This window comes from Hypomesus nipponensis, chromosome 11 (assembly GCF_054491055.1).
Source record: "Hypomesus nipponensis isolate SF chromosome 11, ASM5449105v1, whole genome shotgun sequence".
NCBI lineage: Eukaryota > Metazoa > Chordata > Actinopteri > Osmeriformes > Osmeridae > Hypomesus > Hypomesus nipponensis.
Genome location: NC_140371.1, coordinates 12,645,618 through 12,670,882, shown reverse-complemented (window position 1 = coordinate 12,670,882; position 25,265 = coordinate 12,645,618). Strand labels below are relative to the sequence as shown.

The window sequence follows — 25,265 nt, the reverse complement described above, 5'->3', positions numbered from 1 at the left end:
GCCTGTCATGGCTGTGAAATGTTTATTGTTTTTCAAATGTATTATGATGTTGTCGCCATGGCTGTGGATTTGACAAGATTATGAAACAGAAACAATCTAGACAGATGTTTGTTTTAGTTGGTGGTTGGTGGTTTTTATAGAGATTACATTTTATTATAAACAACTTTTAGTTTTTTGGAATACATCCATAACCACAATACTACTTTTTGTCAACAACAGTAATGCTGCATTTTATTTCCTGACCTTTTTTTCTGAACAGAAACGAAAGGAAGAAAACCAATACCACAAACTCTCACAAAATACCCTCAATAACAGTGCCTCCATCTGAAGTGGATCCCGTTAATTTACAGTGCTTTTAAATCACATGTTTAAACATTTAATAACTACAACTGAAACATGATAAGAGTCACACATTCCAAAACAACATAATCTCCTACAAATACTAAGAGGCATATTCAAACATAATTATATAAAAAACTGGCCCTTTGGGGAAGCAAGTGGATTACTGTTGTATTCAGAGCCAGCCTGATCTGATTATATAACACTGTCCTGAGGATTAAAGTGGAAAAGACAACCATCCGCTCATATCAGAGCAATATGGGAAATATATATATTTATGATAATCAAAAGAAGAGAGAGAGAGAGAGAGAGAGAGAGAGAGAGAGAGAGAGAGAGAGAGAGAGAGAGAGAGAGAGAGAGGTTTATATGACCCTAAGAATGATTTCAAGTGCTTTTTTACATTCTGGTATGTAAACTCAAAATGAAAATAAAGAAATGAACACACGACAGAGCGTGTTAAATACAAGTTCATTAAAAAGGTACAGGGCATCTCGTAGTAGACTTAAGATGGGATGGACAGTGTCGATACAGGATAGCAATGTTATGAACATTGAGATGTGTGTTTTTGTATAGCAGTAACATCCAATTCACTGGCACCACAGCTTCTAGGTGCTCACAGTAAGATCCTTCCAATGGCCTTGAAATACAAATCCATGCAATTAGTCATTAGTAATTAGTAGCCTGCATCAAATACTGTTCCTACAGTAAGGGGCTGAAATGCACTTGCCAGCAGGCAAATTCACACCCTATAGGGTGGACACAGGCACTTGTGTCAGACTTATGATACGCATGGCAACGGAAGGGAAGTGATGGGATTGCTGGGATTGGTGGCTCCTCCAACTAGGTTTCCACTCCGCCAGTGTCCATGTAATCCATAAGCCCCTATTGGGGCTGACGAGAAGTTCCGCCCAGAGTGTGGGGGGGGGGGGCTCATCAGAAGTCCTTATCCCAGCCAGAGAGCTCATCGGGAGGCTCCTCCACATCTGGGGGGAACATATCGAAATGGCTGTGGTCCATTGGCCCTTTTAACTGAGCACAGGAGCAACACATATGAAGGTCAGAGGTCAATTTTGGTGGTTATGTATTGCAGGTATAATTATAAATTCTAACTATTACCAGTTCTGTGTGTATAGTATTTACTCGGATTAGACGTTAAGATTTATTTGAGACTATTTAACACTATTATAACATTTATGTTCCGACATATCTACTGAGCCTTTCAAATCCTTAAGAGGAAAAGGATGGCTTGAGTTTGCATCATGGCTTATTTTTTTCTCTCGAATAAACACATCTGGTAACATGGGTACATAGAGCAAGCATATAAACTAGCATAGACACTCACTAGCCGGGTGAAAATGAGATCACCCTGCTTGTAGCAGCACTATGCATATTTAGTGTTGGCGAGCACAGGTTCTCAGAGAACATGGATATTGCTAATAAAAAGCCATGTTCACCTCCCTCCTCAGCGGGGACGTCAGCTTCAGACGTCGAAGCCCCTCCCAGTTGAAGCCCTGGAACCACCTACGGGAATCCCAAAAAAAGGATTATCTGTTTTGGGGTGATTAGGTCACAGGTTATGGTGTAACTTGTGGATCAGGATTTAAGGGTTTCCAATGCTGCTGGATGTATTTTTCCTACAATGATGTCATCCTATATCCCACCAAAACCTAAGCAAACATTTTGCATCAGACCTATTCAGCCCTACACTGCTGTCATAAGGATGCCCAGGTTACCATCACAACCATCCAACACCCCCAATCGCTCGTTCCCCACGTCCCCCACCCCCACCAGTGTCACGTCACAATAGGCAGGGGACAGTGCCTGTCACCTCCACTGGCAGCATGGCGTCACAAGCACTTTCACCTGGGAGCAATTAGTGATGAGAATGATGAGAGCTGCAGCTGCAGCTGTCCCCCTGTTCAACAGAGCAGGAGCAACACTGGCAGGTCTGGTCGCCCTTGGGCACACATCAGAACTCTAGCTTTCCTCTCGAAAACGTCAATATAGTTAGAAATCTCCAGCCAAATCTATCTTTTTTGGTGGTGGTTATGGTGGTTATGGAACCAACATATGACCGGCAACTCAATGGTTCTCTGTACCTCACGCAGTGTGGTAAATATCAAACACCTACTTGTGTTTCTTGATATCAATGATGCCATTTTTCTTGTTACCAAGTCTTTCCACGGGGTTTAGCCTAAGGGAAGAGAGGCATGTGTTAAATGTTGTATAAACATCTGTTTGTTGGCCATCTGGGCATGCATAACAAGATTAGTCCTCTAACATGATTAGATACATATGGATGCGTGGGTGTAATTACTGTTTATTTGTCAACAATCTGGACATTTGTAACTAGGTTGGCCTGATAATAATAGTGTAAACACTGGTAAGGGATGTGAAGGGATGATTGAGGTCCACATATAATGATCTGGCATCATTTCCTTGTGATTCTCCGGTTAATTCGGATATCAATGATTTCCAGTGGTACTGACTGGAATGCAAGGCCAGTAATTGTGAGTAAACTGAACGATTCGGATAAATGAACATGTCAGTATTGCACACAACATCACTCTGAACCAAACTCTCATGTTCAAAGTAAATCAATCCATCTCATTAAGCATCTGTTTAGTGAGTGGAGTTATCCAAACAAGGGCAAACTCGACTGTTTCGTCATTTCCCTCAGTGGTTTATTTATCAGAGTGCGGTTGGACAACATACTTGCAGAGTCTCCTGATCAGGTCGTCTGGGCGTTTGCTTATCCTCTTGGGGAAGTCCACCTTCTCAATGCCATGGAGAACCATGGTGTAGATCTTTATGGGGTCTGATCCAGCAAAAGGTGGACTAGACAGATAGGGGTAAAAGAGAGAGGAAACAGAGTAGGGTGGGGTCATGGTGTTACAGTGGTCATTCAAAGAGTTGTAAAACAGACAAAAAAAACAGGTCAACATGAAGTAGGAAGTGCTGTATGTGATTTCCAAGGAAAAAGATACACAGTCAGAATGCTAACAACCCTAATCCATACAAACCCCTTTATGAGAAACTCCCACCCTCTAATGAAGACGCTGTCTTCACAATGCACTCAGTGGTTGCTGTGCTTACCTCTTTGAGAGGTAGCTCAGTCAGTTTTCAAACATCCCCAAAAAAGGGGAGATTCGATTTTGGAATGAGAAAAATGTTGTGAAATGAAGTGATTTCCATGCAAGGTCTGTCAAGAGGATTGCGTTAGCATAGGCTTCTTAACCAAAACACACTTGTGTGTTAAATGAAAGCATTATCTGAACTCTCAGAGCTGAAAATGCATTCGCTGCTTTTGGTGAAATAGTGGCATGTGTAGAGCACAACCAAAGGACTCACTTGCCAGTAAGCAGCTCGAAGATAAGGATGCCTAGGGACCAGCAGTCGGCCCCAAAGTCGTGGCCCTTGTTCATGACAACCTCAGGGGCCACATATTCCGGAGTCCCGCAGAATGTCCATGTCTTCTTCCCAAGACCAATCTTCTTGGCAAAGCCAAAGTCAGCCTACAGCAAACACACAGAATGACCGACAGAGGAACAGGTTGTGACCTTGCCTGACACTGTTCAATTAAGTTCCATTCTTTGGCTTGAGAAGCTAATCAGAAATACATCTCGGAGCCAGGCTACTACTGGAAAACAAGGGATGATAGTCTACCATTTTGACATAACCTTCTGCATCCAGTAGGAGGTTTTCAGGTTTCAGGTCTCTGTAGACAATTCCCTTGGCATGGAGGTAGTCAAAGGCCTCCAGGACACAACCAATACAGAACCTGGCAGTCTGCTCTTCAAAGTAACTCCTGGTTGACAATAACAGCTATTAGAACTCACACCAAAACTTTACTTATGGGCTTATTTTATGAACAATTATTGCAACCTTCCAAAACGAATTCTGTATTGCATGTACTTTAGCAGATATAATACAACCTACACTCACATGTCCCTTAGAACACTCCACAGTTCTCCACCTAGACACACCTCCAGAAGCATATAGACAAACTTATCATCCCGGAAGGTCCGGAACATCCTAGAACACGGGGAAATACAATATGATACTGACATTTGTATTGCAAGGTACCCCTCTGAGTTATCTAAAGATGCTCAACTGTCTACAAAAATCAACAAACTATCTATTACCTCTATAACGTACCTTAAACAGTTGCCAAGGTAATATACTATAGCTTAAAAAAAGTTTAATTTAACACAAGTTAATTGTAGGGTCAAAGTTTTGAAACTTGATTAAGACTGAAAAAGCTCCTTGGAATCCAGGCTCACTAACTGTAGTATGTCTTACTTTCTCATAGCAAACAAAATGTTGAGCTCTCCTTAAGTTGCCTTCATTTGTTCAAATAACAGAGGTCCCTTATAAAACTACAAAAGCAGAAAGAGAGCAAAACAGACCAATGGAGATCGGACACTAAAAGAGAGGGAATAGAAGAGCAAGATGGGGCAGTGAATACTGCCCGAACCCTGAACCTTTCCCCAAAGTGACAGCTAGAATCAATGTTTGCCCAAGCCTATTGTCCTTGAATGTCACAGGCCAGATAAATCAAACCTTAGTCTACACTATTACAGGGGGGCCACGGACATGCACACATTCTGCATAGGGACTCCTTAGCAACTCCTAGCCAAGCCTTTAAACCATGGGCCTGGGAGCCTTCCTCTAAGTTCCTCTTTCTCTCTGTCCCATATTGTTAGACCAACATACCTTTTTTCTCCCAAGAAACTCTTCGTGTTTCAAGGTTAACAACGTTCACATCAGCTATACCGCTTGTAGCTGTCAATCAGCTAACTTATTACAGCTACAAAGCCTTCCCTTAGCATGCAATCAAATTGACGCTGTCACTCTTAGGAGAACTGAAAGCAAATGTCAAATGTATTAGGTCTATATCAGCTTGCTGATGAGAAAACCAAAGCACACTGAAAATGGATTTGTCTGGAACAGGCTTAGGTAAGGTATGTTATAATAAAAGAAAGCAATAAGACAGTAATATAGGTTTCACAATACTGAATATTCTTATAACATGATAGGAGTTGTGTAGGCTTGATCAGGATCGTTGATCTAGCCTCAGTCCCAACCTTGAATTTTTTTAATAGTGATATCCTGCTTGAAATCAAACTCTTAATTTGCAATACTCATCCACAATGCATATCCAGTTTCATTGTGACCACAAACAATCTCTTTTTTTGTCCCACAGATCTAAGGAACAATTGAGTCTGAGTGGGTTTTTATGTATTCTGTGGATTCAAAACAGCTCTCACTTTGCATAAATCGTCCCACTAATATTTTATTCCAACATGTTGTGTGATGAGACTAACCTTTTTCCCCATGAATTTAAATAATGTTTTGGATCAATTTGTTTTTGCTGTGTCCTTACAAATGCAAGCTACGGCTTTTACATTTACATTTTCATTTAGCAGACGCTCTTATCCAGAGCGACTTACAGTAAGTACGGGGACATTCCCCCCGAGGCAAGTAGGGTGAAGTGCCTTGCCCAAGGACACACCGTCATTTGGCACGGCGGGGAATCGATCCGGCAACCTTCTGATTACTAGCTCGACTCCCTCACTGCTCAGCCATCTGACTCCCTGGCTTTTGGGCATCCTTCCAATAATTTCTCAGTCTCATTAGTTGTGACAACTCGTCCCATCCCTACACACGCACGCACACGCGCACGCACACGCACACGCACACACACACACTCATGTAGAGTACCTACAGTCTTCAATGGTGACACACTAAACACCATACACAGGAAATGAACACATTTGGCAGAACATTCACCTATTATCATATTGCCAAGACAAACCTGACTATGAAGTAAGAGTTGGTCTGCTGTAAAATGTTCTTCTCAGAGTATATATGTTCCTGTTGTCTGGTGTCTATGATGTGCTTCTTTTTTATGCACTTCAGTGCAAACGTTGTGTTCTCATCCTTCAGTTTGACCTGTAATCCAACCAATATGCACAGTGATATGTTATAAAGAGCTGGTGCACAACATCGCCATAAAGCAGACCAACAAAAAACATTTAGACTTCCTGTACTACAAAGAACATTGTTTGCAGTTCACTGTCCAGTTCCAAAGTTAAGATTTCTGGTTGGATCAAACTACCTTTTTTATAAGATTACAGTTAGATATGAAGTCATTGATCAAGTCTGTGTTTATTCTGTAAACCCAGCATACCACTGTAGTAATTCATCAGACCATTTTACAAAGGCATAAGGGGGTATTTGAACCTGGGAACTTGATCTGCAGTCAAATGCTCTACCACTGAGCTACTCTTTACCCATAAAGCATAAGTCAATTTCTTCGGCACCTCTCATACACAAATCCATTGATCTACGACAACAAGTGACCCAAATGTCAGGTGTCTCACCAGCTCAACCCGGCCAAAGCCTCCCATTCCCAGGGTGGCTATGACCTCCAGGTCCTGGAAGGGGCTGTGGTGGGGCAGGAGGGCAATCCTCTCCCTCAGTCTCCTCAGCTCCTGGCCCTCTGGAGACGAGTCCATGAGGGGGGACTGGGGCCTAGGGACCCAGGAGAGGTGATTGATTAGTGCGTGGGATGCGTAGTCCATTGGCGGTGTGTAGTTTGTTAGGAGGCTACTCACAGTGCGTGTCTCCTCACGTCACTCCTGGAGAGCTCCTCCACGTATTCCTGAAGGTATGCCTGAAGCTCATCATAGGTACCCACCATCTGGTTGAAGTTGCTGGAGAGGCAGCATCACAAGTCGACTTGTATGAGTGTGTGTGCGTGTGCATGCAATTAGTGTGTGTACAGAATATGTGAAGGATTAGAGTTTAAATGTGTGTGTGCGCTTGTGTGCCTGTGTTGTCACATTATCGTCACACCACTTACTCTCTATCGACCACCAAGCATTGTGTGTCATTCTCCTTGGAGATTATGTTGGCTGAGCGCACATCCTCACTAGACAGAGAGATAGGTAAATGTACTGTATTAGCCGCTGTATCGCCTGAACAGTGGCACAGCAAAAAAAACTTTTGAAAACTACCAGAGAACAGTGCATGCATTTGATGAATTTGTCTCTGTTAATGGCCATTCTAGATTCTACAAGCCCACAGCTTCCCATTATGCAAGCACATGACTGAAACTGAGAGGTCATTGTCAGTAACAGGCTTAGACAAAAAAATCAATTTTGACATGTCCTTATACCAGCAGAACCCTGTGAGTTAAAGTTGAGTGTTATCATATTGGAGGCAGTGCTCTTACCTTATGAGTGCCTTCTCTCCAAAGTAGTCCCCCACACCAAGAGTCTTGATCTCCTGGGGTTCCAGATAGCCCTCCGTGCTCTGTGTTACTGACACCTGTCCAATTTCAAAGAAATGTTGCAATTTAACAGCTAGTTCCTCTGGCGTTTTGGGCAAAAATGTCTGACTTGTCTATTTTATCGACAGTACAGTTCATTGCTAAAAATAACAATATTTCTATTTTACCTCTCCTTTAGCTATGATGAAGAACGTGTTTCCTTCCTCACCCTCCCGAATGATATACTCTCCTTTATCAAAATAATCCTGACAATTTGAGATGTTATTCATATCAGTGGGGTACCTTTTAAAATGTGCAATATCATTTTGTGGTCTATTACTGAGGGGACATCACAGCACAGTAAAAGCTCACCACTTCAAGACAGTCTACTATTTTGGCAAGCTTTTCTTCAGGTAGGTCTCTCAGCAAAGACACACTGCAGGGCACAGCACGCACATGAAGTTTTAGCTACAGTATTGTGTTTAACGGGAGACTTTGGAAGAATAAAAACATTAGTCTTTGATTTATTGCAAGACATTTTATGTTCATGAATTGTTGCCAGGTTTGTCAGTGATATCATCATACACCATCATGTTTCATTTTCATTTTTTATGTTTCACTGTTTCATTTGACTTGAGACTAACTTAGGCAGACACTTTGGCAAAGTCAAGGCCTGTGTGTATACCTGCGAAGAAAGCTGAAGTATTCCTCTTGTCTGGCCTGTGTGGTCCTCATCATAATTTTCTGGAAGGTCTGTCGGTCCAGAGCCCAGATATGGGACTGGGACACAGCTAGGAAGTTGGATTGAATAAACACCAATTAATTCGGAGAGAAATGAGGACTCGGTACTGTAATCCATAGGTAAGGTCTCGTCAAGTCATGGACTTGTAGTACATCATATGTCGGTTTCAAATATGACTAACCTCCTATTCAAACTCAAGGTTTGTTGCAAAATACGTCAAGTAAGAATTCTTAGTTTAACTTGTGTATGGCATGTAGTGTCTTTCAGAACTACAATTTTGAAATTCAACACTCACCCTTCACCGTGGCAGTTCTTTTACAGTTGTACAGTATTGCCAACTCTCCGAAAGCTGTCCCAGGTCGCATCTCTCCCAGCAACTTGCCATTCTGCATGACATCCAGCAATCCATCTAGACACAGAAACACAGAGCAGAGGGCAAATGAAACAGAGAGGAACAAGTAAGGTAAAAATAATACATAATAAAGTATAATTTTGAGGGCCAACAATTTCTTCCATAGCACCTGAACCCTTTATTGGTCACAGGTTAGCGTGCACTATGAAAATTCAAAATTGTACCATTACTCCTACTCTACTTGCACAGTGAAAGACTTCACTGGCTGAACAGATTTTGATTGACATGGACCTGCGAGAACGTAGAGGTAGTTCCCTGGCTCTCCTTCCTGGATGACCAGCTGACCCTCAGTGTAGACCCTCTCGTACATACAGTCGACCATCTCCCTCGTATGCTGAGGCTCCAGCTTCTTCAGAAAGTCATTGTTCAAAATGGCATCATTGATGAGTTTCTTGGTACTACAAGAAGGATAAATGCAATGTAAAATACTGGTAGCGATGAGCAAACATAGGACTTTCTATCAAAATTCAATCAGTTGTTTACATTACCATGGCTGATTTGTAGAAGAGAAATCTTTCAATACATTGCATTAAGTTAACCCCTGACAGAACCACTTTCTGCCTGTAACACCATTTCATTATTCTCACTCAACAGTCAGCTCTCTTGCAAACTGGGAACAACAGTACTCGTGATATCATTCAGATGCTGTTACCCACTGCAAAACCTCAATAAATCTGAACGTACAGAGAAAACCTGTGCATTGAGCACAGCCAGACAGCATCACAGAAGATACATCCTACGTTCTGATTTCCACATCACACAGACGATGGTCTATCGATGAACCTAATTAATGTATTACTGGCTGTGTGTGTGTGTGTGTGTGTGTAAGTGTGTCTGTGCAAAGCATGCCAGCTTAAATTGAAGCCATAATGATCTGCTCAACAGGCCCATGCATATAGATGCTCTGGTTCCCTGTCTGCTTTTCTATTATCTTCCAATGCTAATACAAGCTTTCAATTCTCCCAAGAGTGGGAGGGACTACAAAGGCTTGGTTGTTTTGTCTCGTGGCCATCGGTCCAAGAGAGTCAGCTAGTTTTACTGCAGAGATTTCCAAGCATGCACCAGACAACTTTTGCACAAAGATTTTTGATTTGTGGGGAAACTTATCCATTCAGGTTCTGATCTGTGGATTTTAAGTGTGTGTTGTGGATGTCCTAACAATAGTGTTTCTTATTGCTGTAGTGTTTGACTCAGTTGGAGCATGATGTTCAACTCACATGAAATAAACAAGTAACTTAGAATAAAACAGTTGGTCAAGAACATCAGGGCCTGATTGGACATTTTGATATTGTTTGATAAGCCGTCAGCCTCATTATTTCCACCATTTCATCTATGTTGACAGGTACAGTATCTGTGTGGTTAAGGAAAAGCATTACCACTCACTGACTTACTTGGAGTCCTTGCGGACATGAGCCCTCTCAATGGACACATTGGGGGTTCGAGGAGCCCCACAGAAGTGGCCTGAGGTGGGCTCGGCCGAGACACCTTCCTTGGCCTTCAGCCTGCGGTGCACCTCCACAGCCACCCTGTGGAAGCGGGTTGGGCCCTGGTTGATGACACTCAGCAGACGGCGGCTGTGTCTGAGTGGGGCCGGTGGAGATCGGCCCAGACTGTTGTAGCCAATGGCGTCTTTAAGCTTGTCAATTTGGGAGACCTTGGCCTCCAGCTCCCTCTGGAGGTTCAGTAGCTGAAGCTCCTGGGCTCGGAACTCCTGGTCCCTTCTGGCCAGCTCCTCTTCCAAGTGGGCTATCCGGAGTCTCAGGGGCTCCATGTCCCAGCCTGGAGGGTCCCGATCTCTCATGGTGGAGGTCCGGCAGCTGTCCTCAGGCCGTGGGGCTTTAATCGAACCGTTGCCCATGGCCAGCTTTTGGCTGGCCACCATAGGAAAGCCCTTTGATCAAGCTCACACCTATTACTGAGAATGTCTCCAAGTCTTTTGGCCAGTAAATTCAAATTGCAAATAGTTGATGAGTAACAACACTGAAGATGATTGTTATACATGTAGACTATAAAGCAAGGCACTTGAAATGTAACTTAAAGTTACTCCATATGACATACTTAATAGCCTACTATGCTTACTGTGCAACGCACGGTAGATTTTAAAACCAGGAGGACCATGGGTAAACATCATGAAAATGTTACATTTTGAAATTCCACTAATCCATTTTGTAAAATAAATGCTCGATTGAAAATAAATTCAAAATAATATTAAGTTAATCACAAAAATACGGTAAAATCTCTTAGAATATCCCAATTATTGCTATATTTTGTATAATTAATGGACAGAAGTCGTATACATTCGAATACAACCAATAATTTAAGCAACCTCCTTTATACAAACCTTATTTGTTAAAACCTATGTTGTGCATATATCGTTTTCCATCAGCTCATTTTATGAAGTCATTAACTCGATAAAAAGCACCTGCAGTCGGCATTACATAGTCCCATAGCGAGGCAGATGTTCGTTAGCAGATCAGCCAACAATGTATGCTGCGTGCACTTTCTTTTGCTGAAGAGACGGACTAATTATCCAACCATTCGACTGTGTTCTTCTCCCGGAATCATGGATAGGTCTGTGAAATTCTCTCCCATGGTAATTTTTTTTCACTCTATTTCCTTTGGTAGGCTACATTAGTAAGAAGTTCGTGTTTTTGTCCACCCCTGTTGGTTGGATGCAAGAGCATCAGCCCTTTATAATCCTCGATTCCACATTTCTAGGGTGCATGCATTTTTTTGTTCGGGAGGAGAATATTGACCCATTATGGAAATATCTAAGCATATCATTTTTTTAATAGTTTAGTTCAAACAATTTCTGCGGACAATATTTCTAGCCACATTCAATTATATGACAACACATGATTCTCAACCTCTTTATTTTGAATTATTGATGACGTTTTCAAAATCACGTATTTTAACAGTGACATTTATTTTGGCAATCAGTGACTAAAGCTGCCATTTATGGTATATAAAAAGTAAAAACATTTTCTGAAAATAAAAACGTCAGTAACAGTAATTTTGACCCCACACTCATTGAAGTTAATAAAACACTAAATTGTGGATTGAGTAGGCTTACATCTGTCTATTCGTTTTTACACCAGAACTGTCTGCAACAACCTAGGGAGTTTCTAAAAGGTTAAATTGCTTAGGCAGTAAATGAGGCTCTCAAGTTACACTGTTGCTTAATGTGAATAGTGCTTATTAACAAAATCATCATGCAGATGGTTTTAACATCAAATGCATTAAAATAAATGCCCATTTGTGTTTGTAATCAGGTACTGAAACGTAAAGAAATACACTATCACACACACATATTTTTACAACATTATACATCTTGAGTTATTTCCATTATTTACAGAGGATCGTTAAGATAACAAATGTATTAAGTTAACTAACAGTAGTTTCTCCTAAACTTTCTATCCTCCTTAACTGTTTAAAATACACAGACAAATTAAAGAGGAGATACAGAGACAAAACTATTTTACCATAAACTGGTAATTCTGACCAAATGCTTAACTTCAACTAAATCCCTCCTTTAAAAAAGATCTGTGTACTCTTCATATAAAAAGTGAAAATTCACTTGATTTTTGGGAAAAAAATATTTAAACTGGAGATGTAATATGGATTTGGAGTGGATTAATTGGGAGAGGTTTGCAAATGTAACTCATCTATTTACAAAGGACCATTTTGTGCATTGATCCCAAAATGTGTAAATAACAATGTATTCCTTATTTTTTGTTAAATTAATGTTATTTGTCTTTTATGTTAATAAGTATTAATTGATGCATTCTGAAATTCTGAGATAAAACATGAAGAGTACATCAAGATGAAAAGCATGATAAAATACATTTGTATCAATAAGGAAATGTTTACCAAAGAAATATGATACAAACAGATCATAATACTGTCCACAGATGGTAAAATTAAAGAGTAGACTACATCCATAACTGTGCAAAATATAAATGTGAAGAAAGCAGAAATGTAATGCATACAAACAATTAGGGATAAACCTATCAAAAAGTAAATGCGCACGGTGAATGCTTTTGAGCAAGAGTTACACAAACACATCTTTTAGTTGGGCTAGCAATTTCTATTTCTTTTTTTTATCACTGCAATTAGTGCTAGTTTATGTAGGCTACTTTGTAGAGGGTTAATTAGAGGTAATACTATTTGGTCTGACAAGTACAGACTACTTTAAGATGTAAGAATTTACTTCTAAATGGGTCTATGCACAAAGACATGGTTTAGTGCATTTGGTGTCTGTTGCATACTTAAATCATCGGGAACTAAAGATAACTCTTTTGATAAGTGTTTAATATAACCTGGGACTAACATGCCGGTATAAAACTGCTTGCAATATTGTATATCACCAAGATCACTTTGCAGAGCATTGTAATACTTCAAAGCCTTTAAAATAATGTGTATTATGATTCCTTTCTCTAATACTCTCTAATATTTTTACCCCCAAAGTGTAACAGCAACACACTTTGTATGCTAAACAACAGCAAACACCCAAAGTTAATGGGGAAAATACACAATTTATAACCAGGTTTGTCGATTGTCAAAATGACACAAGGAATGCTTCCGTGCAGTTAATTCTCTACAAAACAGGAAAGTTTGTGTTAAATATAATTAAAGTCACAAACGGATAATGCCACTAACTGTATCAGATAATCAAGCAATTCAGTCTTCAGGTTTAGCATATTGAAGTGGACACAGCATGAGTTCAAATGAGTCAAAGATGGTAGTTAAATTTCACGTCCTTAAAAGAAATGAGCCAATTAAATCAAATATGTACATACTTCTCACAAACATTGTCAGATCATTTACTGTCCTCTTATAATGTCTTGGATAAAAGCTTAAAAAACTCTGAAAGTATTAAAAAAAAATAGGGATCAACTACAGTATAATTTTTTTGTTCATCTTTTGTAAGATTATCCATGCAAAGTATAGCCCGATAAGTCATATTACGATTAAAAAATTACAATTTGTCTTAAAAACTGTTTAGTAGACAACCCTTATTTTACATACATCAGAATAAGAACTTGTCTGGTATTGTATGCTGTGTATGACAGAAAAAAACATCCAAATCTGATGACATGCCCCCTTAACTCCACCCAAAAAATATTGCTTCCTGCTATGTAGAGATGCCAATTATTTCACATTTACATTTAGTCATTTAGCACACGCTCTTATCCAGAGCGACTTACAGTAAGTACAGGGGACATTCCCCCTGAGGCAAGTAGGGTGAAGTGCCTTGCCCAAGGACACATTGTCATTTGGCATGACGGGGAATCGCTCCGGCAACCTTCTGATTACTAGCCCGACTCCCTCACCGCTCAGCCATCTGACTCCCATTTCAGTGAACAAAATTAATCATTGCTCTTTACCTTGGGATAGGAACATTGAATTTGTCTATTTTTTGAGTTTGGTGTATTAATGAAAGACTTAAGTGAATGTTCTAAGAGATGACATGATTTTGGAGAACTATATTACAATCTATTTAGTTCCTCATGTGGATTATTTATGGGCATGTCATGTTGCATCAATGCAACAAATATTAATATACAAAGCTATAGAATGCACTCTGGACATACTGTAACACATGAATCCTAATATACAAAATTAATATGTGGCATCATTAAACAACCAAGAATGTGAATAAATGTACAGACAAGTATAAATGCATACCAACTATATGCAATGCTTGTGTCAAAGTTCATCCTTGTGCACAATCAAACAGGATGTTACACCTGCATCAGCAAGGATAGTAGAGATGGCAGTGAGTTTGAAATCAGGAATCATCAATAGGTGTTTTCCTATGTTTTTGGCTTGTCTTGGAAACACATGAAGACCGAAAGATTGCGTCGATCTGTTTTGTGAGCTGCTCTGAATTTTGAATCACAGTTGTTGGTGACAGAGAAAACACAAAAAATTGTACACAATAAAAAGTGAATGTCTCGCCTTCACATAGTGAATAAAATAGATGAAAGTATCGAGCATATGAAAGTCAAAGAAATGCATCTGTATCTCTCTGTCATGGGGATGGCATTTCCACACGACTAGCCGAAGAACTGGAAAGGACTGAAAATTCCTTTTCGATATGTTTTTTGCTTCGGGGAAGTCGGTCTGCTCACTGCTACCAGAGCGCCCAATGATACTGGCTCTCTCTCAGCCTTCTGGAAACTCTGTAAGATGGTGCCCTGGTTGGGTCAAAACCAGGTACCTCCTAACGTCTTCAAGTTTGCTCATGGCAGCTTTTAGAGAAACATTGCTAGGCAGATCTCTGGTGCCTCTTACTTCTTGGCCAGTTGGAAAGGATTTTGACCCTTTAAAAAACAACACATTTATTTTGATGAGAGCAACCTCTTTCAATGAATGAACACATTGCAAAGTAAGATAAGGTGCAGAGGAACTATACCGCTCAGTGGTTCTATGAGATGAATAGTATACAGTACTACAAATACGTCTGTTAGTGACTGATTAAGTTTGATGAATAATGGCTACAAAACTGAATCTTGAACAACTAATATTAAGATAAAAAGACTCACCTCACGCAACTCATTCAATTCATGCAGCAAGGCACACTAAGTGAATTTCACACTGTTTTGTAGTAAGACAGGAACTGATACATGCTTTTTGAGCATTTAAGCACACACGTGTACAGTACTTTAGAAATGTATATTTTTATTTCTGATTGTCATTTAGAAAATAATGCATAAACAAAATAGTTGAAAGTAATTTGTACACATTTAAGAATTCCTTGTGGACTTATGGCAATTTTGATACATTAATATGTGTAGCTACTAGAGATAAAGGTATAAGTACGTATATAAAAGTACTGTAGGCCTATGATGACCCAATGATGGTTTTATCAACAGTGGGAGTTTGACAATCTCTTAAACTAGCTATACATTTCCAGGCAGAGCAAACACACAAATCTAGCTTTTTTATTTTTACAATGAGCAGCAGTTAATGGACCAAGCTCCACAGCAATCGCCCTCATCCATTTCTTAAACACTGATTCAACTCATGACATAGGGTACTCAGACATGATATGCTCTCTGTAGAACAGTTTCAGATAAAACATGTAATGTATCAATTTCTTACCTACCAAATCTAATCTTCATAATGTCTGTGATTAGCATTCTTCATATATAAATAAATGGATGAGGTTCACTGGGTGTACAGGCAGTGTGGCTATTGCAGCAGCATGCCATAAGGGTGAGCAGCAATATTTCAGTCATCCAAGAAGCTTGATGGGTCAACATTTAGACAACGTTCACAAATACAAATGTGGGTTAAAAACATAGACTGATAGTCAAAATGCAGAAGGTGGCTGCCCCTTAGATTGTATAAAAAACTATATGCAGACAACTTGAACAAATTGAGGCTGGTAAGGTTGCATTTATAGCTTAGAATGTGTTTGGTTTCTGGCTGTACAATTGAATGCATAATATTTAGTTTAATTTGCTTATGCCTGCTTTGGTAGAAACAACATAATCATCTTAAGGTCAAGCAGTCTAAGTTGAACTCCACTTTACAAGATAAAAATGTCCTTCTTTTCAGATACCGACAAGTTGTGTTATTCTGGTACAACATGGACCTAAATTGTATCCTATTCAAGCAATGTAAGCATATGGGAATAATCAATTTAGCAAATGGTTTTTACCTGTACAGTGCAGACTAAAAACAGTGCTATCTGTCACTGGCCAGTTGAAAGTGTGATACACATCATCATTACTGTACTTATTTGCTGTGCTTGTTAATTGAGGACATCTGTATCTCTAGAAACGGGGTTCAACTAAGGAATTTTAAAAGCCAACACTTCATTTTTCCAGCCCCACAGTTCAGTGCAGCATGGTCTGTTACAACGTCAACAAAACACGATAAAATAAGTTAATAGGCAATATCAACTTTACATTATGCACAAATATCATGCATATGTATGCAGCCCCTTTAGAATTCTTCCTTATTTAAACATGTTAAAATAATGCATAGATATAAAATCCCATACAGAAACATTATAAGTACTAAAATACACAGAAATCTGTACAAAAATGCTGCCTTTTTTTCGTTTTTTTTTATCAGTATAAGAAAGCACATAAAAAGTAGAAAAATAAATATTCTATCTACAGTAACACATGCCACTCCGTAGCTATCGTCACTGCAAGACAAAACAAACAAAAAGGCAATAAAGTTAAATTACGTTAATTGAGTTAGAGAAGGTGATGATGGGATTTTTCCACAACCAATGGCTGTATTATCAAGCATAATTGCAAGATGCAAAAAGTTTCCACAGCAAAGAGTTAAATTCCTTTATCATTTAAAATTCAACTTACTTTATTCCAACAACCGGGTACTGGTAAGCCATCATCTCCCTGAGGAAGGAAATGGAATATGTTACACATTCTATTGAAACTGAAAACAATGAACAGTACAACCTTGCAATAATGTAGTTCAGTATTGCAAATTATCCAAAATGGTCAGTATGACCACAGTACAGCATCATTTCTATACTAGATTTATACAGTCACTCCCATCTCCACATATAGTACTTGGTACACAATGTAGTGTGTGTATGTGCCTGTACTTTATAAGTGTTCACAATGACAATGAAGTACTTCCCATATACATTTTGATGTTTACTTTACTTCATTATTTTGAGATTTGAGATCATGAGATATTATGTGCAGTAAATACAGTGCTTGAAACAATGTTGTTCAAAATATACTGTAGTGAACTGCTAACAATCAGTATAAAACATATTATTGTGACTTGTAAGAATGTTAGAACTGTTTCTGGAGTATTCCCACTTGACTGACTACATTCAGTTTAATACAGCAGACATTTTTGGCAAGCAATTTGAAGAAAGCACTTGTATACATACATGTTATATAAAAACAGCCTGCACGTGCAGGCTGTGAGTGAGGGAGGTGTACAATAAATGCACTTATAACCAGTGGGTTCTGAGATCGGTCCCAAACACCTTACTGGCTGTACTATTGTTAGACTGTTGTTACGTTAACCACACGTGGGTAACACCTAACCTTATGTCATACAAACCAAACCAAAGAAGCTCACTTACCCCAACCCCACAGGCGTAATGCTTAACCCTAACCACACAAGTGTAACGTCTTACTGTATCCATAAAAGAGTATGTTTGTCAGTGATAAGACTGGATGCTGTAAAGTTCCAGGTTCACACCACAGGGTATCCTGTTGCCTCAAGAGGTAGGAAAAGTTGGGAAAATTGGTGCTTGAAGCAACGAAGGAGGTAAGGAAACTAGTGTAATTGTACGGCATACGCCTAAAATGTGTATGAGTAACTTCAACCACACAATCCAAATTGGACGAGCACTACAGCTACTTAGAAGGGTCTATTAAACGCATGCATGCATTCATTGATTCAAAGAGATACTGATTTTAACAAGATTATGTTTTAGCAAATAAAAAATTGAGGTATTAGGCAGTCAGAAGTTAATGTCCATGCAGCCATGATTGTTCCTGTGATTCATCCCTATCGGAGCAGCCAATGAGAGGGGATGGTGAGGGGAATGTTTATGGGAAGCCCAAAGCATGCTGGATCGGGAAGGGAAAGAACACCATACCACAGCGCAAGGGGCATCCAGCCCGTCCAGGCCTGGCAAGCCCGGTTCACCTTTCTCCCCTTTAAAGCCTCGGAAACCCTGTTTGTGAAATCAACTGTATAAAAATCTGTGCACTGCACCCCCTCCAGTTGCTGCAGCTCCCCCTGCTGGTTGATGGGAGAACCTGCTGGCACTCCTCAGGTAGACTGGACTCCCCTACAGGAGCAGGCCCGCCTTTACATGCAGGCTGCCTGGGACTGACAGGAACTGGCTCACCCTGGGAGGTACCAGTGGGATTGGGAGTTTGTGAAAGCAGGGAGGATTGCTATCCAAAACAGCTTGAAAGGAAGGGAGGGACGGAGGAGGAAACAGATGCAGGGCTGCAGGAGGAGGATGCAACTGAATGAGAAATGGCGGATGTGATGCTGCCACTTGTCAACCGGGACTGCCTGATTCCTGTCAGTCTCAAACCTGGAAAAGAACAGCCTCTCAAATGGGTAATGGCTCAGTGTCCATCAGTGGGGATTCATCCACTCTCTGAACTTTATTGACACTTTTACCAGACTACAAATCAGGTTTGTACCGACAGTACAAAAGGCAAAGACCCAGACATGAGCTGCCAGCCGTATCTTCTCCACTGTTACGCTAGTGGACACTTGCACCAGAACCCACAGAGGTTTATTAGCTCCATTCAAAACCAGAGGCAGAAGGAAGTCCACATCAGAGCGTACAGACATTGGCGTTTCATTCTGTAGGCTGTCACACTGAGGAACCGGCCCTCCCTTCTGCCTTCTGGCTGCACATTGAACACAGGACATACCAACGGACAGGGGGCATCTAGTCCGGGTGCTCCTTGGTCTCCCTTATCCCCTTTGGCCCCCCTGTTGCCTTTCTTGCCCCTCTCTCCCTGCAAACAACAGGGCATTCAAAAAGACAGGCTTTAGTCCTCCTTACTAGTTGGCGGTACAGTTATAAGCATAATATAGTTTGTTTCATACGTTTTTTAAAGGTAGATTTAAAAGCGACGGGCCACATTATAGTAACATGTGATGGACTTTAGGGGGCTTACAAAGGACAGTACAACTGTTTATTAAGGGTAGGGGTAATTTAGTTGTAGGGATGGTAAGTTAAGGAAGTTAGGGAAAAGGGAAAAGAGCCAGTTCTCTTGGTGAGCAGGTTTCTGTAGAACTTCTAAAATTAAATGTAAAATTAAATACAAATCTATGAACCTCCAAGTAATCTCATGATATTATATATTTAAGTTAACATTTGTAAGACTGTTGGGCCATGTTGTTTGAAAAATATGACAACAAGGAAATGCCAAGTTATGTATGTATGTATGTATGTATGTATGTATGTATGTATGTATGTATGTATGTATGTATGTATGTGTATATATATATAAAATGAAGGAACATTATATATTATCAACCAAAACCATTATCAATAAAAAGTTACTGTTTGCCAACCACTACTTAAAAAATCTTGAATCACTAAATAAATTAAATGACCAGCTGCTTGTTTGTAGCCCTTTAAATACTATGTATAGATGTTTCTAGTATATATCTTATAGTCTTTGAATTTAAGTAAAAATAGCAAATATATACCTTTTTAAGTATATAAATATATACTAAATACTTAAACACTAAAGAATACTTAAAAATCTGCTCACCAAAGCCAAGGAACTTATGGCATCTTATTTAAATACTTTTCAAGAAGGAACAGGATTTGGAAAATAGTGATCCTCTTCCTGACAAGCAACAGACTCACAGCACTGCCTCAACATCACATGTACGGTAGAATCACCTACCAGGGTGGTCTAATGCTGTGGCAATACTGAGAGAGTATTACTTGTCAGCCAAGAGGAGAGATCAAAGGAAGAGATTACAGGGAAGGTTGCAGGGAGGTAAGTGGGAAGAGGAGAAGGAGGAGGAATATTAACCCGGGACTATGACATTAGAGTGCAGGAGGAGGAGCAGGAGGCCAGAGTTTGTGAGAGGGAGAGAGGGCAATCCCGGCAAACAAAAGAGCCCCGGGATACAGAGCGGGGTGGAGGGGAGGAAAAGGGGATAGGAAGACCTGCGGAAACAGAGAAAGACAGGACAAAGAGTAAAAACAGCACCACAAACTCATAGCCATCTCTACAGCACCTTCAACTGGAGTCGGGGAAACCTGAACATACTGTATACACACTACTCTGTATTGGCCATCTTCATTAGTTTTATTCTTGGTTTTGAAAAACACATTTGTTGCAGCAATGCAGTACATGTATGTGTCATAGATACAGTATGCATCACTGCTATGCATTACTGCTGACTGAATAAATCAAATTGTATTTTTCTGCCGACATGAGTACAGTTGAAAGTGCTGAGAAGGTTGATGATGTCGTGGCTTCCAAGGTGGGAGTCAGAATATTAAGACAGTCAAAGGTTAATGGGAGGGAAACAGACATTCTCTTAGAGGAGGGTATATGGACATTGAAAAACATATACTTTTAGCACACTGGCATATTGATATAAAAAGCTGCTTTTAATTTGGAGGGCTTTTAACCAGACAGGATTCATTTCATGTTAATTTCAAAAATCACCAAAATGACCAAAAACACAAGATTTATAACATGTAGTTGATAATTGTATATCTAATTCTTAAGAAAATGCATGTGCATGATTCACCAATGGTGTGCACAGCCTGTTGTTCAAAATTACTTGATCAATATAATATAACCTTTTTATTTAACCTTTCCATCTCTGCATATATCTCTTCATTTCCACACATTAAAATGAAAAAAGCCACTGCAAAATAAATTAAAAGTATCTCAAAAGGCCAACACGAAAAGTATGACATATTGAATCACAAAATACTCATTTTCTCCTAACCATTCAACCATCATCAAAGAGTAGTTCCATACTGGAGTATCTGAACATCCATTAAAACAGAATGCTGTGCTAATTGATATTCACATTACCATTTGGATTCAGTTTCAACACTCAAGTGAGCCTTTGAACCCACCCTGGTCCTGCCCAGCAAGACTAACATGTACCACTAACATGGAACTAGAGCCAAACCAAAAGAGAACATTGTATTCCACTGTACTACATCAATGCATCTTACATTAGCTAAAGCCCTTGTAGCATAATCTAGTTACAAATATAAACATGCTAATTCTAGCAGTATTAAAAGCTAGACATTTTATAAGCAGTATCTTACCCGATTTCCTTTCAATCCTTGTGGTCCTACTAAACCCTGTCAGAGAAAATGAAACCCAATATAAATGATTGGGTTATAAAATGTAGATTAATTGAAGCTCAAATATGAAACGCTTACATTTGTCTGGGAATGCTGTTACATACGATATGAACATCTTGAGTTGCTTTTACATTACCGATGCAGTAATGTTGTGTAGGCTACTTACAGGGATGCCTTGAGGCCCAATTGGTCCTGGTACTCCTGTGTCTCCCTTCACAGCCTACATTCACAGAAAGAGGACCAATACATTATTTATACCAAACAAAAAAATGGTAATCAAAGAGAGAATCAGAGCATGTGTGAGAGAAAGAGGGTGTGTGTGTGTACTTACTCTCTCTCCCTTTGGTCCTGCTGGCCCTGCTACACCCACTGGTCCGATCAGACCCTTCGGAGGTTGGAAAAGGCAGAACCGTAAATGAACATAAATGTTACAGTAGGGAAGTATTAAAGATAAAGGCATTATAAAAATTCTCAGTTATCGATACATCAATAAGCTTGTTGGGGCCTTTGGAATGAACTCATCCGGCTTTAGGACTTTCAGTCTATTTGCTGACTATCTTTACGTCATTGATTACCGATCCATTCATTAATGTAGGAGTAAACAATGACTCCAGGATTAACAACAAGCTTGTTGAGTTAAAAGACAAACCGTCACAAAAAAGGGAAGAAATCAATTTGGAACAAAGAGAATCGATGTGCCACAGCTCCCTCTCTCCTTGTGGAACTCAGGAGGACCTTGCATCTCAGTCATACAGAGTACGTATAGCATACAGCCACAGGGAGCCATTCTGCCCTACTGTACGGAATACGCATGATCAACATGCAGCACAGGCATCCCAGCATGCTTCTCTGGTACAGTATGACATCACAGGGCCAGATCTGAAGGTGTACAGTCCATGACTGGGCTAACGGTCGTAGTGGAGGGAGGTCAGATATGGTTTAGACATTCGTGAGGTGTCGCATTGACGTGGTTTCTGGCACAACACTGTGTTTTGGGCAGTGAGGCAATGAGCAGGAGGAGTGGAGTAGTCCTATCTGTGTCCGCATGCAAGTCGAAAACACTTGAGATATTGGTCAATCCCACTCTCATCTTTTTTTAGGGATAGCCACGTGACCATATTTCCTATGCCAATGCGACCTCTCAACGTTGTCGAAGCGATACCGATTTCTTTGCATAGAACTTGGAAGAGAGACAGGACAAGCTGGATAGGATGTCAAAAAAGCAAGCAGACAGACAGGCAGACAAGACAGCAGCACAGACGGTGAGCTGTGGAGGAGTGGAGAGGGGAAGGAGAGAACAAGGAGGAATGGAGGAGGAGGAGGAGGAAGAGAGGAGGAGGGGGGCCGGTACAGGACTTGCGCCACTCACCACTGGACCTGGTCTGCCGTCTAACCCATGAGCCCCCTGGACAGTGTGTACACAGTTAGAGAGCAGAGATGATGGAGAGATGGTGGGAGGAAGGAAAAGGGGAGGGAGGAGGTGTGGAGAGGGTGAGGGTTGGGGGGGTGAGTGAGTGAAGCTGTGACTCGTGACTTTCTAAAAACAACATTCAGTTTTGGATGAAGGGTGATGGTATTGGTGATGAAGTGAGAAATAGTGATTGTCAGTAACTCCTTTTTTCTCAAACAATTGATTGTAACTGATTCATGTCAATATTGTCCTAAAGGCACATCTGAAAAAGTGCAATACTTAATAGTGCTGTAGATCTACTAAATGCTTTACTGCTTCTCTCTTCCTGTTTTACACAAAAGGAGTTACTGTGCTATTAATTTGTGTGACTAGACCATGAAGGGATCTTTGGCCCCAAGAAAGTAAATCAGAAGTTAAGAATAGAGAAACCCCATACCATACATTGAAAAATGAACATGATCACTTTCAAGATATTCTGTCCATGAATGATTGTGCAGAATCCAATACTTATTTACCAATTTCTCGATAGACAAAAACAAACATTTACCGTCTACTACGTACAGTAGATTACTCATCATAGTGTTGAAACTGAAATGAGTGATTTAAATTATTCTGTGAATAAGGTTGTGCCATCCTATTCACTTTGACAACTGAGCACTAAACATTTCCATGGTGAGTTAGGGCAACATAAAGGCAACGTCAGACAGTCATGCTGCTTGGTTTTGACACAACAACCTGAAAAAAACAACATGAACTCCAACTGGGAACAAGATGGTTTAGTTGAATAGATGACAGTTGATGGCAACACAGACACCACATCTAAACCACAGCACATACACCTGACTGCTATGGAATTAACAGGAAGTCCAGTGTACTTACAGGAAGTCCAAGATGGCCCCTGTCCCCCTTGTCGCCTTTCAGACCAGATGCTCCTTTCTCTCCCCTTAAGCCAATGCCTGGCTCTCCCTATAAGTGACAAATCACTCATGCTCAAATCAAATGGACTTCATGTCATTGTAATTTGAGAAAGCACTGTGAAGTCCTAAAACCAAACTACAGTACATTTCAACTGCCAAAGGATTCAGAAAGAGAGTCCTCCTGTTAATTCTTACCTTTGGCCCTGAGAGTCCTTGAGGTCCCTAAGAGGTATAAACGAAGAATGTGAGTTAAAATATTGATCAATTTACTATACCTGATATTCTAAGGCATTATTTTTTTTAAAGATCGCTTAGAAGTAGAACAAATATTTTTCTGTCGTCTTTGTAATGTTGGTTTGTACATACTGCAGGGCCAACTGGTCCTTGGGGCCCTGGAGATCCTGGGGGGCCATAAACCTGAAACATAATCACACATACGACCACACCAGTTTAGGATTGCAGCAGGTACATTACCTCATTTAGTGTGTTTTAATCCACTTAAAGGAACACTGTAACTAATCTCCCATGCTTCACCCAGATGAAAAGTGAATTAACATACCAGAAAGTCCTGCAAAGTTGTATTGAAAACATTTGGAAACAATTTGACCCTACTATAAGGTGGATTTTAAATGGACGGACGTAAAAAGATTCAAACGTTGGCATGTTTTTGGAACATAAAGTGAATCAAACTCGTACCATATCGGATCTTTCACCCTTGTCCCCTGCCTCTCCTTTTGGACCCTGTAGCGCGAGGTACAGCAGGTACACAAACAAAGTCAACAAAACCAATCAAATACAGTCCCATACACATAGCTAGCACCAAGTGAATAAAACACCATACACATGAACCAACAACACAGATATGACTTGACTGCATGTGTTCCCTTGAGTGCCTCTGTCACGTCAGACAGTGCATGCAGGGATGACAGTCTAAGAGGCACCATTGCGTACCATTGAGCCTGGTAATCCAATGGGGCCTGGGGTCCCTGAAACCCCCTTCTCCCCAGTAGGCCCATCTAAACCCTACACAGGATAAGGAACGGGGTGGAGATAAAAGTTAAAATATTGGACGGAAGATTCAATTAGAGTTTGGGTAATTGTCATACAATTTTTAGTTGATATTATGATGTTAAAATAGATCTGTGAAGCCAAATATTTTTGAAATTGCCTCGTTCTGTCAGTAGTGGTGAGCATAAGGGACGCAATGCTGCCCATTTCTTTTATTATTATCTAGAAACTCAGACTGCTCAAGATGAAGCGCTAAGATAATTTTCTCCTTTCACTTTAAGAACACATTCTGTATCGTTTCCTCAATAGCACAACCATACCCACAAAC

General features: G+C 40.2%; 2 protein-coding genes across 3 annotated transcripts in view; both read right to left on the bottom strand.

Moving 5' to 3' along the window:
• Positions 1–26: 26 nt before the first annotated feature.
• Positions 27–11,344, bottom strand: prkg2l (protein kinase cGMP-dependent 2, like). 2 transcript variants are annotated; one of them, XM_084708888.1, is made up of 18 exons: positions 10,161–11,343; positions 9,001–9,167; positions 8,653–8,766; positions 8,301–8,406; positions 7,988–8,051; positions 7,804–7,881; positions 7,580–7,674; positions 7,208–7,276; positions 6,960–7,058; positions 6,726–6,876; positions 6,158–6,294; positions 4,285–4,374; positions 4,006–4,147; positions 3,691–3,854; positions 3,055–3,177; positions 2,471–2,533; positions 1,794–1,860; positions 27–1,368 (listed from the first exon to the last, which is right to left on the bottom strand). In XM_084708888.1, the coding sequence occupies exons 1-18, from the start codon at positions 10,649–10,651 to the stop codon at positions 1,273–1,275; spliced, it is 2,316 nt and encodes a 771-aa protein (XP_084565014.1). In that variant the 5' UTR covers positions 10,652–11,343; the 3' UTR covers positions 27–1,272. The 2 variants fall into 2 exon arrangements, with proteins under 2 accessions (XP_084565014.1, XP_084565015.1); XM_084708889.1 differs by lacking the exon at positions 1,794–1,860 and having other exon boundaries at positions 1,345–1,368; positions 10,161–11,344.
• A 4,084-nt stretch (positions 11,345–15,428) lies between these two features.
• The window catches only part of col13a1 (collagen, type XIII, alpha 1), a 37,222-nt gene continuing 27,385 nt past the window's right edge, over positions 15,429–25,265 (bottom strand). The window contains exons 29-40 of the mRNA XM_084708890.1: positions 24,881–24,952; positions 24,626–24,670; positions 24,296–24,346; positions 24,125–24,151; positions 23,892–23,978; positions 22,971–23,006; positions 21,933–21,986; positions 21,768–21,821; positions 21,563–21,598; positions 19,176–19,262; positions 17,109–17,147; positions 15,429–16,933 (exon numbers count right to left, since the gene is read on the bottom strand). Coding sequence (XP_084565016.1) covers positions 16,931–16,933; positions 17,109–17,147; positions 19,176–19,262; positions 21,563–21,598; positions 21,768–21,821; positions 21,933–21,986; positions 22,971–23,006; positions 23,892–23,978; positions 24,125–24,151; positions 24,296–24,346; positions 24,626–24,670; positions 24,881–24,952 — 591 coding nt within the window. The 3' untranslated portion in view covers positions 15,429–16,930. The remainder of the gene's footprint in view (positions 16,934–17,108; positions 17,148–19,175; positions 19,263–21,562; positions 21,599–21,767; positions 21,822–21,932; positions 21,987–22,970; positions 23,007–23,891; positions 23,979–24,124; positions 24,152–24,295; positions 24,347–24,625; positions 24,671–24,880; positions 24,953–25,265) is intronic.

Bases quoted from the DNA above. Each gene is read 5' to 3' on its own strand.
- prkg2l (XM_084708888.1), bottom strand. From the start codon at position 10,651: ATGGTGGCCAGCCAAAAGCTGGCCATGGGCAACGGTTCGATTAAAGCC. The intron at 8,407-8,652 runs GTGAGTGTTGAA...CCAACTTCCTAG, and splicing joins AAGAACTGCCACGGTGAAGG to CTGTGTCCCAGTCCCATATC. The intron at 7,882-7,987 runs GTGAGCTTTTAC...TCAAATTGTCAG, and splicing joins TAGTAGACTGTCTTGAAGTG to GATTATTTTGATAAAGGAGA.